Consider the following 14,330-nt stretch of genomic DNA (forward strand, 5'->3'; position numbering starts at 1 on the left):
TCTTATCTATTGCTTTCCGTTCTTTGCGAGTGCCATTTGTGCCATGCTTCCTTCCTTTTTTTCAATAGATCGTCACATTCTTCCGACTACCTAGCATGTTTTTTTAACTTTTGTTATGGGGGCAAATTATTCGCCTTTTGATAATAAGTTCTGTTTTATTTGATCCCAATTTTGTTTTTGTATACCCTTTGTCGCAAGATGGTATTCTTTTGAATTTAAAATTTTCTCCTGGTCATATCGTTTGCCTGTGTGTTTAAAGACCTTTTCTCTCCTTCTGGGGTGATTTTGATCTTTATATTCGATATATAACTATCCGAGTCTAAATTAGCTCGCCTAAGGTCTTTGACATTTTGTATTTCCCTATTAACTTCCGTCTAATAGCCACATGGTCCAGTTGAAAATCAACCAAGTTAAGATTTGGAGAGATCCACGTTTTTTGTTTTCTAGGAAGCTTTTTAAAAGCTGTGGATTTCAGTATCATACCGTGGGCTTGGCACAACTCAATAAGTCTGACACCATTTTGATTGGTCCTGTTATGCGCTGGGTATTTCCCGACTACATGCCGATACTTTCTCTCCTTCCCTATCTGGGCATGAAATCTCCCATTAGTATGATGTAGTGTTTTTCAGGTACTCTTTGGATGACATCGTCCAACTGATCCCAAAGGAGTTCCACTTTCTCTTTGTGCATTCCGTTGTCCTCATTTATGGGGGCATGTGCATTCACAATAGTGTATATTCTATTGGTAGATTTGAACACCAAAATTGATAGTTTTTCAGATTGGGACTCAAACTGGACTATGGAATCCAGGACATTCTTGTTTATTATGAAGCCAGTTCCTAGGTGTGGCACGTTTTTCATGACACTTTGACCAACTTTCAGATCTTGCCTTCCTCCCTTCTTCAGAAATTCTGTATAGTCGTTTGGGCTTCACCCTGTCCTGAATACTCTTTATTCCTTTTTGGTTATTTTCTCGCAGATCCATCTACAAACATCTCTTCTGTAATTTGGAATTCTCGTAGGTCCTTCTCAGTTTCCTTAAACCAGTTCGGCTTGGTTTCCTTATTACGGAAATAGTCGAAGATTCTTTTAGTTATCCTTTCCGGTTCCATTCTTAGGATGTGGCATTAGAAGTCAATTCTCCTTTTCCATATTGTGTCGGAAATCCTTTCTGATTTACTATACAGTGCTTTATTGCTGATGTGCGAAAGTTCGTTATTATGGAATTTAGGGCCTAGAATTTTTCGTAGTATTTTCCTTTCCTTTATCTCCAACTTTTCCCTTAGACCATGCGTAGTTATATCTAGATTTTCTGCACCATAAAGGACTTCAGGCTTGACTACTGTATTATGATGTCTGATCTTGAAATTCCACGAGAGGAATTTTTTGTTATAGGTGTCTTTCGTAAGCTGCAAGGCTGTTTCTATTTCGGTTCGTCGAGATTCCATTGCTTTCTTCACAAGACCATTCCAAGTGATCCATTCACCAAGGTATTTGAAATTTGTGACGATCTCTACTTTTTGTTCCCCCTCTTTCAAATATTTTGGAGGATTCTTAATGTTGGTTATTATTTTGGTCTTTCCAAAGGCGATTTTGAGACCTATCTTCTCTGCTTGCTTCAGCAGTTCGAAGGACTGATCCTTGGTTTCCTCCCACGTCTCAGCTAGTAAGGCCATGTCGTCTTCGAAAGCTAAATATTTGATCTTGATACCCTTGTTTACCGATCCCAATCGAATTCCACCACTAGTTGTCTTATCCCATTCTCTGACTACCTTCTCCAAGGCACAATTGAACAGTCGGACACCAGTTTTGATCTCAGAAGGAGCCGACAATTCTCTTATGAATTTGACTTTGGAGAATGTATTTGTGGGAGTTTCGCTGATGAGGTTTCTTCTTTTCTTGTCTAGACCGAATACTTTGAGTACAGAAAAAAGACGTTCCCGGTCTAGTGAGTCATACGCCATTTGGAAGTCAATAAAGTTGATGTTATGATTTTGCCCTAGATTTCTGGTATGCTATGAGATTTTTAAGGTTCAGGATTTATTCCGGACAGGATCTCACCTTTCTGAGTCCTGCTTGATATTCACCCAACTGATGATCTAACTGTGGTTCTGTCCTATTAAGTAAGGCCTTTGAGAATATCTTATATGTAATATACGAACGTGATACGCCTCTATAGTTACTGGGGTTCTTTTTATCCCCCTTCTTGAGGATCGGGGGGATGAGGGCCATCTTTCATTCTTCTAGAATTCTTAAATTTACCCAGATTTCTTCAAAACCATTTGGTTTGATTCTATTGCTTCCTTGTTGGCATTCTTCCAAAGTACGGCTGCGACCTGGTTTTCTCCTGATGCTTTGTTGTTTTTAAGGCTCGAAATGATCTTTTCTAGTTTCTCGAAGGTTGGCGGCTGTGTGTCAGGTTTGGTATTTGTTGGGACCTTAATTGTCATGTTTCTACTGGCTTTTCACAGTTGAGGAGATTTTCAAAGTAGTCGCTTAGTATTCTGCAGTTATAAGTGTTTTTATGTGCTATATTACCATTCTTGTCCCGTAACTGTAGAGTCAGTGGCTTGTACTTCGTTGTTCTCTGTTTAAAGATTTTGTAGAGACTTCTTGTGTTGTTTTTGGTAAAGTCGTCATCTATTTGAATAAGCATCCGGTTTGCGAAAGCCTTTTTAATTGTTTAGAATTTTTATTGACCATCTTTCTGATATTCAAGAAATCTTTTCTATTGCTTTCAGTTCGTTGCGGGTGCCATTTCTGCTATGCTTCCTTCCTTTTTGTCAACAGAACATCACATTCTTCCGACCACCAAGCATGTTTTTTAACTTTTGTTATGGGGGCAAATTTTTCGGCTTTTGATAATAAGTTCTATTTTATTTGATCCCAATTTTGTTTGTGTATATCCTTTGTCGCAAGATGGCATTCTTTTGAATTTAAAATTTTCTCCGGGTCGTCTCGTTTGCTTGTGTGTTTAGGGACCTTGTCTCTCCTTCTGGGGATGATTTTGATCTTTATCTTCGATATGTAACGGTCCGAGGCTATATTATCTCGCCTAAGGTCTTTGACATTTTTTATTTCCCTATTGAACTTCCGCCTAATAGCCACATGGTCCAGTTGAAAATCACCCAAGTTAGGATTTGGTGAGATCCACGTTTTTTTGTTTTCTAGGAAGCTTTTTAAAAGCTGTGGATTTCAGTATCATACCGTGGGCTTGGCACAACTCAATAAGTCTGACACCATTTTGATTGGTCCTGTTATGCGCTGGGTATTTCCCGACTACATGCCGATACTTTCTCTCCATCCCTATCTGGGCATGAAATCTCCCATTAGTATGATGTAGTGTTTTTCAGGTACCCTTTGGATGACGTCGTCCAACTGATTCCAAAAGAGTTCCACTTTCTCTTTGTGCATTCCGTTGTCCTCATTTATGTGGGCATGGGCATTCACAATAGTGTATATACTATTGGTAGATTTGAACACCAAAATTGATAGTTTTTCAGATTGGGACTCAAACTGGACTATGGAATCCAGGACATTCTTGTTTATTATGAAGCCAGTTCCTAAGTGTGGCATGTTTTTCATGACACTTTGACCAACTTTCAGATCTTGCCTTCCTCTCTTCTTCAGAAATTTTGTACAGTCGTTTGGGCTTCACCCTGTCCTGAAAACTCTTAATTTCTTTTTGGTAATTTTCTCGCAGATACATTTACAAGCATCTCTTCTGTAATTTGGAATTCTCGTAGGTCCTTCTCAGTTTCCTTAAACCAGTTCGGCTTGGTTTCCTTATTACGGAAATAGTCGAAGATTCTTTTAGTTATCCTATCAGGATCCATTCTTAGGATGTGGCATTAGAAGTCAATTCTCATTTTCCTTACTGTGTCGGAAATCCTTTCTGATTTCCTATACAGGGTTTCATTGCTGATGTGCGAAAGTTCGTTATTGTGGAATTTGGGGCCTAGAATTTTTCGTAGTATTTTCCTTTCCTTTATCTCCAACTTTTCCCTTAGACCATGCGTAGTTATATATAGATTTCCTGCAGCATAAAGGGCTTCAGTCGTGACTACTGTATTATGATGTCTGATCTTGGAATTGCACGAGAGGAATTTTTTGTTATAGGTATATTTCGTAAGCTTTAGGCTGTTTCTATTTCGGTTCGTCGACATTCCATTGCTTTCATCACGAGACCATTCGAAGTGATCCATTCACCAAGGTATTTGAAATTTGTGACGATCTCTACTTTTTGTTTCCCCTCTTTCAAATATTTTGGAGGATTCTTAATGTTGGTTATTATTTTGTCTTTCCAAAGGCGATTTGGAGACCTATCTTCTCTGCTTGCTTCAGCAGTTCGAAGGACTGCTCCTTGGTTTCCTCCCACGTCTCAGCTAGTAAGGCCATATCGTCTGCGAAAGCTAAACATTTGATCTCGATACCCTTGTTTACCGATCCCAATCGAATTCCACCACTAGTTGTCTTATCCCATTCTCTGACTACCTTCTCCAAGGCACAATTGAACTGTAATGTGGACAGTCCGTCACCATGTCGGACACCAGTTTTGATCTCAGAAGGAGCCGACAATTCTCTCATGAATTTGACTTTGGAGAATGTATTTGTGGGAGTGTCCCTGATGAGGTTTCTTGTTTTGTTGTCTAGACCGAATTCTTTGAGTGCAGAAAGGAGACTTTCCCGGTCTAGTGAATCAAACGCCTTTTGGAAGTCAATAAATGTGATGTTATGTTTTTGCCCTAGATTTCTGGTTTGCTATGAGATTTTTAAAGTTCAGGATTTATTCCGGTCAGGATCTCCCCTTTCTGAATCCCGCTTGATATTCACCCAACTGATGATCTAACTGTGGTTCTGTCCTATTAAGTAAGGCGTTTGAGAATATCTTATATGTAATATCAAAACGTGATATGCCTCTATAGTTGCTGGGGTTCATTTATCCCCCTTCTTGAGGATCGGGGGGATGAGTTCCATCTTCCATTCTTCTGGAATTCTTTCTTTGACCCAGATTTCTTCAAAACCTTTTGGAGGTGTTCTATTGCTTCCTTGTTGGCATTCTTCCAAAATTCGGCTGTGATCTGGATTTCTCCTGATGCTTTGTTGTTTTCAAGGATCGAAATGATCTTTTCTAGTTTTTCGAAGGTAGACGGCTGTGAGTCATGATTGGTATTTGTTGGGACATTAAATGTCATTTTTCTACTGGCTTTTCGCAGTTGAGGAAATTTTCAAAGTAGTCGCTTAGTACCCTGCAGTTATCAGTGTTGTTAAATGCTATATTACCATTCTTGTCCCGCAACTGAAGAGCTAGTGGCTTGTACTTCGTTGTTCTCTGTTTAAAGATTTTGTTCAAACTTCTTGTCTTGTTTTGGTAAAGTCGTCATCTATTTGAATAAGCTTTGGGTTTTCGTAAGCCTTTTTAATTGTTTTGAATTTTTTCACCATCTTTCTGATATTCAAGAAAATTTTTCTATCGCTTTCCGTTCGTTGCGAGTGCCATATGTGCCATGCTTCCTTCCTTTTTTTCAATAGATCGTCACATTCTTCCGACCACCAAGCATGTTTTTTAACTTTTGTTGTAGGGGCAAATTTTTCGGCTTTTGATAATAAGTTATGTTTTATTTGATCCCAGTTTTGTTTGTGTATATCCTTTGTCGCAAGATGGTAATCTTTAGAAATTAAAATATTCTCCGGGTCATATCGTTTGCTTGTGTGTTTAAGGACCTTTTCTCTCCTTCTGGGGTGATTTTGGTCTTTATATTCGATATATAACTGTCCGAGTCAAAATTAGCTCCCCTAAGGTCTTTGACATTTTGTATTTCCCTATTAACTTCCGTCTAATAGCCACATGGTCCAGTTGAAAATCAACGAATTTAAGATTTGGTGAGATCCACGTTTTTTTGTTTTCTAGGAAGCTTTTTAAAAGCTGTGGATTTCAGTATCATACCGTGGGCTTGGCACAACTCAATAAGTCTGACACCATTTTGATTGGTCCTGTGTTGCGCTGGGTATTTCCCGACTACATGTCGATACTTTCTCTCCTTCCCTATCTGGGCGTTGATATACCCCATTAGTATGATGTAGTGTTTTCCAGGTACCCTTTGGATGACATCGTCCAACTGATCCCAAAAGAGTTCCACTTTCTCTTTGTGCTTTCCGTTGTCCCCATTTATGGGGGCATAGGAATTCACAATAGTGTATATTCTATTGGTAGATTTGAACACCAAAATTGATAGTTTTTCAGATTGGGACTCAAACTGCACTATGTAATCCACGACATTCTTGTTTATTATGAAGCCAGTTCCTAGGTGTGGCATGTTTTTCATGACACTTTGACCAACTTTCAGAACTTGCCTTCCTCCCTTCTTCAGAAATTCTGTATAGTCGTTTGGGCTTCACCCTGTCCTGAAAACTCTTTATTTCTTTTTGGTTATTTTCCTTGCTGATCCACCTACAAGCATCTCTTCTGTAATTTGGAATTCTCGTAGGTCCTTCTCAGTTTCCTTAAACCAGTTCGGCTTGGTTTCCTTATTACGGAAATAGTCGAAGATTCTTTTAGTTATCCTTTCCGGATCCATTCTTAGGATGTGGCATTAGAAGTCAATTCTCCTTTTCCATATTGTGTCGGAAATCCTTTCTTATTTGCTATACAGGGTTTCATTGCTGATGTGCGAAAGTTCATTATTATGGAATTTGGGGCCTAGAATTTTTCGTAGTATTTTCCTTTCCTTTATCTCCAACTTTTCCCTTAGACCATGCGTAGTCATATATAGATTTTCTGCAGCATAAAGGGCTTCAGGCTTGACTACTGTATTATGATGTCTGATCTTGGAATTCCACGAGAGGAATGTTTTGTTATAGGTGTCTTTCGTAGGCTGGAGGCTGTTTCTATTTCGGTTCGTCGAGATTCCATTGCTTTCTTCACCGTTCCAAGTGATCCATTCACCAAGGTATTTGAAATTTGTGAAGAACTCTACTTTTTGTTCCCCCTCCTTCAAATATTTTGGAGGATTCTTAATGTTGGTTATTATTTGGGTCTTTCCAAAGGCGATTTTGAGACCTATCTTCTCTGCTTGCTTCAGCAGTTCGAAGGACTGCTCCTTGGCTTCCTCCCACGTCTCAGCTAGTAAGGCCATGTCGTCTTCGAAAGCAAAACATTTGATTTTGATACACTTGTTTACCGATCCCATTCGAATTCCACCACTAGTTGTCTTATCCCATTCTCTGACTACCTTCTCCAAGGCACAATTGGACAGTATGGGGGACAGTCCGTCACCCTGTCGCACACCAGTTTTGATCTCAGAAGGAGCCGACAATTCTCTCATGAATTTGACTTTGGAGAATGTATTTGTGGAAGTTTCCCTGATGAGGTTTCTTGTTTTGTTGTCTGGACCGAATTCTTTGAGTACAGAAAGGAGACTTTCCCGGTCTAGTGAGTCATACGCCTTTTGGAAGTCAAGAAAGGTGATGTTATGTTTTTGCCCTAGATTTTTGGTATGCTATGAGATTTTTAAGGTTCAGGATTTATTCCGGACAGGATCCGTTTTCTGAATCCCGGTTGATATTGACCAAACTGATGATCTAACTGTGGTTCTTTCCTGTTAAGTAAGGCCTTTGAGAATATCTTATATGTAATATCCAAACGTGATATGCCTCTATAGTTGCTGGGGTTCATTTTATCCCCCTTCTTGAGGATCGGGGGGAGGAGGGCCATCTTCCATTCTTCTGGAATTCTTTCTTTGACCCAGATTTCTTCAATACCTTTTGGAGGGATTCTATTGCTTCCTTGTTGGCATTCTTCCAAAGTTCGGCTGTGATCTGGTTTTCTCCTGATGCTTTGTTGTTTTTAAGGCTCGAAATGATCTTTTCTAGTTCCTCGAAGGTTGGCGGCTGTGAGTCAGGATTGGCATTTTTTGGGACATTAAATGTCATTTTTCTACTGGCTTTTCACAGTTGAGGAGATTTTCAAAGTAGTCGGTTAGTATCTTGCGGTTATCAGTGTTGTTATGTGCTATATTTCCATTCTTGTCCCGTAACTGTAGAGTCAGTGGCTTGTACTTCGTTGTTCTCTGTTTAAAGATTTTGTAGAGACTTCTTGTCTTGTTTTTGGTAAAGTCGTCATCTATTTCAATAAGCATCTGGTTTTCGTAAGCCTTTTTAATTGTTTTGAATTTTTATTGACCATCTTTCTGATATTCAAGAAATATTTTCTATTGCTTTTCGTTCGTTGCTAGTGCCATTTGTGCCATGCTTCCTTCCTTTTTTTCAATAGATCGTCACATTCTTCCGACCACCAAGCATGTTTTTTAACTTTTGTTATAGGGGCAAATTTTCCAGCCTTTGATAATAAGTTCTGTTTTATTTGATCCCAATTTTGTTTGTGTATATCCTTTGTCGCAAGATGGTATTCTTTTGAATTTAAAATTTTCTCCGGGTCATATCGTTTGCTTGTGTGTTTAAGGACCTTGTCTCTACTTCTGGGGATGATTTTGATTTTTATCTTCGATATGTAATGGTCCGAGTCTATATTAGCTCCCCTAAGGTATTTGACATTTTGTATTTCCCTATTGAACTTCCGTCTAATAGCCACATGGTCCACTTGAAAGTCACCCAAGTTAGGCTTGGTGAGATCCATGTTTTTTTGTTTTCTAGGAAGCTTTTTAAAAGCTGTGGATTTCAGTATCATACCCTGGGCTTGGCACAACTCAATAAGTCTGACACCATTTTGATTGGTCCTGTTATGCGCTGGGTATTTCCCGACTACATGTCGATACTTTCTCTCCTTCCCTATCTGGGCGTTGACATACCCCATTAGTAAGATGTAGTGTTTTTCAGGTACCCCTTGGATGACATCGACCAACTGATCCCGAAAGAGTTCCACTTTCCCTTTGTGCATTCCGTTGTCCTCATTTATGTGTTCATGGGCATTCACAATAATGTATATTCTATTGGTTGATTTGAACACCAAAATTGATAGTTTTTCAGATTGGGACTCAAATTGGACTATGGAATCCAGGACATTCTTGTTTATTACGAAGCCAGTTCCTAGGCATGGCATGTTTTTCATGACACTTTGACCAACTTTCAGATCTTGCCTTCCTCCCTTCTTCAGAAATTCTGTATAGTCGTTTGGGCTTCAACCTGTCCTGAAAACTCTTTATTCCTTTTTGGTTATTTTCTCGCAGATCCATCTACAAACATCTCTTCTGTAATTTGGAATTCTCGTAGGTCCTTCTCAGTTTCCTTAAACCAGTTCGGCTTGGTTTCCTTATTACGGAAATAGTCGAAGATTCTTTTAGTTATCCTTTCCGGTTCCATTCTTAGGATGTGGCATTAGAAGTCAATTCTCCTTTTCCATATTGTGTCGGAAATCCTTTCTGATTTACTATACAGTGTTTTATTGCTGATGTGCGAAAGTTCGTTATTATGGAATTTGGGGCCTAGAATTTTTCGTAGTATTTTCCTTTCCTTTATCTCCAACTTTTCCCTTAGACCATGCGTAGTTATATATAGATTTTCTGCAGCATAAAGGGCTTCAGGCTTGACTACTGTATTATGATGTCTGATCTTGGAATTCCACGAGAGGAATTTTTTGTTATAGGTGTCTTTCGTAAGCTGGAAGGCTGTTTCTATTTCGGTTCGTCGACATTCCATTGCTTTCTTCACAAGACCGTTCCAAGTGATCCATTCACCAAGGTATTTGAAATTTGTGACGAACTCTACTTTTTGTTCCCCCTCTTTCAAATATTTTGGAGGATTCTTAATGTTGGTTATTATTTTGGTCTTTCCAAAGGCGATTTTGAGACCTATCTTCTCTGCCTGCTTCAGCACTTCGAAGGACTGCTACTTGGCTTCCTCCCACGTCTCAGCTAGTAAGGCCATGTCGTCTGTGAAAGCTAAACATTTAATTTTGATACCCTTGTTTACCGATCCCAGTCGAATTCCACCACTAGTTGTCTTATCCCATTCTCTGACTACCTTCTCGAAGGTAAAATTGAACAGTATGGGGGACAATCCCTCACTCTGTCGGACACCAGTTTTGATCTCAGAAGGAGCCGACAATTCTCTCATTAATTTGACTTTGGAGAATGTATTTGTGGGAGTTTCCCTGATGAGGTTTCTTGTTTTGTTGTCTAGACCGAATTGTTTGAGTACAGAAAGGAGACTTTCCCGGTCTAGTCTGTCATACGCTTTTTGGAAGTCAATAAAGGTGATGTTATTTTTTTGCCCTAGATTTCTGGTATGCTTTGAGTTTTTTAAGGTTCAGGATTTATTCCGGACAGGATCTACCCCTTCTGAATCCCGCTTGATATTCACCCAACTGATGATCTAACTGTGGTTCTGTCCTCTTAAGTAAGGCCTTTGAGAATATCTTATATGTAATATCCGAACGTGATATGCCTCTATATTTGCTGGGGTTCATTTTATCCCCCATCTTGGGGATCGGGGGATGAGGGCCATCTTCCATTCTTCTAGAATTCTTTCTTTGACCCAGATTTCTTCAAAAACGTTTTGTAGGGGTTCTATTGCTTCCTTGTTAGCATTCTTCCAAAGTTCGGCTGTGATCTGGTTTTCTCCTGATGCTTTGTTTTTTTAAAGGCTCGAAATGATCTTCCTAGTTCCTCGAATGTTGGCGGCTGTGAGTCAGGATTGGTATTTGTTGGGACATTAAATGTCACTTTTCTACTGGCTTTTCACAGTTGATGAGGTTTTCAAAGTAGTCGCTTAGTATCCTGCAGTTATCAGTGTTGTTAAGTGTATATTTCCATTCTTGTCCCGTAACTGTAGAGTCAGTGGCTTGTACTTCGTCGTTCTCTGTTTAAAGATTTTGTAGAAACTTCTTGTCTTGTTTTGGTAAAGTCTTCATCTATCTGAATAAGCTTCTGGTTTTCGTAAGCCTTTTTAATTGTTTTGAATTTTTATTGACCATCTTTCTGATATTCAAGAAATTTTTTCTATTGCTTTCCGTTCGTTGCGAGTGCCATTTGTGCCAAGCTTCCTTCCTTTCTTTAATAGATCGTCACATTCTTCCGACCACCAAGCATGTTTTTTAACTTTTGTTATAGGGGCAAATTTTTCGGCTTTTGATAATTAGTCCTGTTTTATTTGATCCCAATTTGTTTGTGTATATCCTTTGTCGCAAGATGGTATTCTTTTGAATTTAAAATATTCTTCGGGTCGTCTCGTTTGCTTGTGTGTTTAAGGACCTTGTCTCTATTTCTGGGGTGATTTTGATCTGTATCTTCGATATCTTACGGTCCGAGTCTAAATTAGCTCCCCTAAGGTCTTTGACATATTGTATTTCCCTATTGAACTTCCGTCTGATAGCTACATGGTCCAGTTGAAAATCACCCAAGTTAGGATTTTGTGAGATCCACGTTTTTTTGTTTTCTAGGAAGCTTTTCAAAGGCTGTGGATTTCAGTATCATACCGTGGGCTTGGCACAACTCTATAAGTCTGACACCATTTTGATTGGTCCTGTTATGCGCTGGGTATTTCCCGACTACTTGTCGATACTTTCTCTCCTTCCCTATCTGGGCGTTGAAATCGCCCATTAGTATGATGTAATGTTTTTCAGGTACCCTTTGGATGACATCGTCCAACTGATCCCAAAAGAGTTCCACTTTCTCTTTGTGCTTTCTGTTGTCCTCATTTATGGTGGCATGGGCATTCACAATAGTGTATATTCTATTGGTAGATTTGAACACCAAAATTGATAGTTTTCAGATTTTAACTCAAACTGGACTATGGAATCCAGGACATTCTTCTTTATTATGAAGCCAGTTCCTAGGTGTGGCATGTTTTTCATGACACTTTGACCAACTTTCAGATCTTGCCTTCCTCTCTTCTTCAGAAATTCTGTAGAGTCGTTTGGGCTTCCCCCTGTCCTGAAAACTCTGTATTTCGTTTTGGTTATTTTCTATTCAGATCCATCTACAAGCATCTCTTCTGTAATTTGGAATTCTCGTAGGTCCTTCTCAGTTTCCTTAAACCAGTTCGGCTTGGTTTCCTTATTACGGAAATAGTCGAAGTTTCTTTTAGTTATCCTTTTCGGATCCATTCTTAGGATGTGGCATTAGAAGTCAATTCTCCTTTTCCTTATTGTGTCGGAAACCTTTTCTGATTTTCTATACAGGGTTTCATTGCTGATGTGCGAAAGTTCGTTATTATGGAATTTGGGGCCTAGAATTTTTCGTAGTATTTTCCTTTCCTTTTTTCTCCAACGTTTCCCTTAGACCATGCGTAGTTATATATAGATTTTTTACTGCAATAAAGGGCTTCAGGCTCGACTACTGTATTATGATGTCTGATCTGGGAATTCCACGATAGGAATTTTTTGTTATAGGTGTCTTCCGTAAGCTGGAAAGCTGTTTCTATTTCGGTTCGTCGAGATTCCATTGCTTTCTTCACAAGACTATTCCAAGTGATCCATTCACCAAGGTATTTGAAATTTGTGACGATCTCTACTTTTTGTTCCCCCTCTTTCAAATATTTTGGAGGATGCTTAATATTGGTTATTATTTTGGTTTTTCCAAAGGCGATTTTGAGACCTATCTTCTCTGCCTGCTTCAGCACTTCGAAGGACTGCTACTTGGCTTCCTCCCACGTCTCAGCTAGTAAGGCCATGTCGTCTGCGAAAGCTAAACATTTGATCTTGATACCCTTGTTTACCGATCCCAATGGAATTCCACCACTAGTTGTCTTATCCCATTCTCTGACTACCTTCTCCAAGGCAAAATTGAACAGTATGGGGGACAATCCCTCACTCTGTCGGACACCAGTTTTGATCTCAGAAGGAGCCGACAATTCTCTCATTAATTTGACTTTGGAGAATGTATTTGTGGGAGTTTCCCTGATGAGGTTTCTTGTTTTGTTGTCTAGACCGAATCCTTTGAGTACAGAAACGAGACTTTCCCGGTCTAGTGAGTCATACGCCTTTTGGAAGTCAATAAAGGTGATGTTATGTTTTTGCCCTAGATTTCTGGTATGCTATGAGATTTTTAAGGTTCAGGATTTATTCCGGACAGGATCTCCCCTTTCTGAATCCCGCTTGATATTCACCCAACTGATGATCTAACTGTGGTTCTGCAACCCGACAAAGATAAAAACAGGAATGATAATAAAACCCCATAAATATAACCAAATGTGCACAAGAAGCAAAATAATTACCATCGAGCAGGAGCAGTATTAACAAAACCAGCGTGGAGGGCACAGAACATAAGGGAAAGGACTGGATCGAGCTAACTACTTGAGGGGTTGCCAGGTCAAGATTGCTAAATGAAAGCAAGATTAATGTTTAAATAACTTGAACTTTTCTTAAAATTAGGAAAAATTTAAACAGAATTTAGGAATGAAAACTGTAGAACAAATAATAAATTTGTAAATAATGTCTTTCAATTATAGGTAAAAATAAATTTTTAAAGCAAAAATTACTATGAGTGCGCACTCGGATAACAACGTAAAATAATTTTTATGTAGTAATAAATAAGTAAACAGAAGAAAGATAAAAATTGTAATAATTCAACTCATTAAATTAGGAGACAAATGTCTATTTTTAGGATAAATAAAATCGTGAAAACACACTCAGATTACAAGCTACAGTTTGCCTTAGAATAAATGAATGACAAATGTTAAAACGGATCCGTGCATTAAATATTAATTACATAACTGGCCAGCTTTTCTTGGTGAGTAAGTATACTACAATTAATCACAATAAACTGGAATTTGCTTCCGGAACCAGTACACAAGGATTTCAATCACCCCGAAACACGGAAACACACACAATATTTAAGGCAACGATAGCAGACGCAAAAAAATTCCACACGTAAATAATTGAAAGGACACAAGAGAAAATCGCACGAACCCGAATAAAAATATGTCTCAAATAAACTACAAATTACGAAGGGAAACACCTAAAATTTCACAGACAACAAAACAATGGTACACACGAAGCATACAGCTTCCCAAAAACCAAAGCCAACATCCGACTAAAGAGACAATAGGCAAAGCCCACACAAAATTAGCGTACCGGAGATAAGATAAAAACATGGCACGCAATAATGAAAGAAGAAGGAAAGAAAAACGGACGCGAATAATCTGAGGAGGGCAAAAGTATCATCAAGAAATAGGGAACAAATTCCAGTTTATTATAACCAGAATGTTACAATAATTATGTATAGTCTTTTAAATTTAACATTTCTTCCAACCAAAATATTAATAAAGGATTTAAATGCCGGTTACACAATTTTAATTTTAGGAGGCCTTGGAAAACGGTAATGGCCGAATAAGACCGGAAATAAACCATCCCTTTAAGTAATTAAACAATGAGC

General features: G+C 38.7%; 1 protein-coding gene across 1 annotated transcript in view; it reads left to right on the forward strand.

The window, feature by feature from the left end:
* LOC136859330 (prolyl 4-hydroxylase subunit alpha-1-like) overlaps positions 1-14,330 on the forward strand; it is a 642,002-nt gene that overhangs the window by 104,440 nt on the left and 523,232 nt on the right. The window contains exon 3 of the mRNA XM_068225777.1: positions 11,579-11,694. Coding sequence (XP_068081878.1) covers positions 11,579-11,694 — 116 coding nt within the window. The remainder of the gene's footprint in view (positions 1-11,578; positions 11,695-14,330) is intronic.

Source organism: Anabrus simplex, chromosome 1 (genome assembly GCF_040414725.1).
Source record: "Anabrus simplex isolate iqAnaSimp1 chromosome 1, ASM4041472v1, whole genome shotgun sequence".
Classification (NCBI taxonomy): Eukaryota; Metazoa; Arthropoda; class Insecta; order Orthoptera; family Tettigoniidae; genus Anabrus; species Anabrus simplex.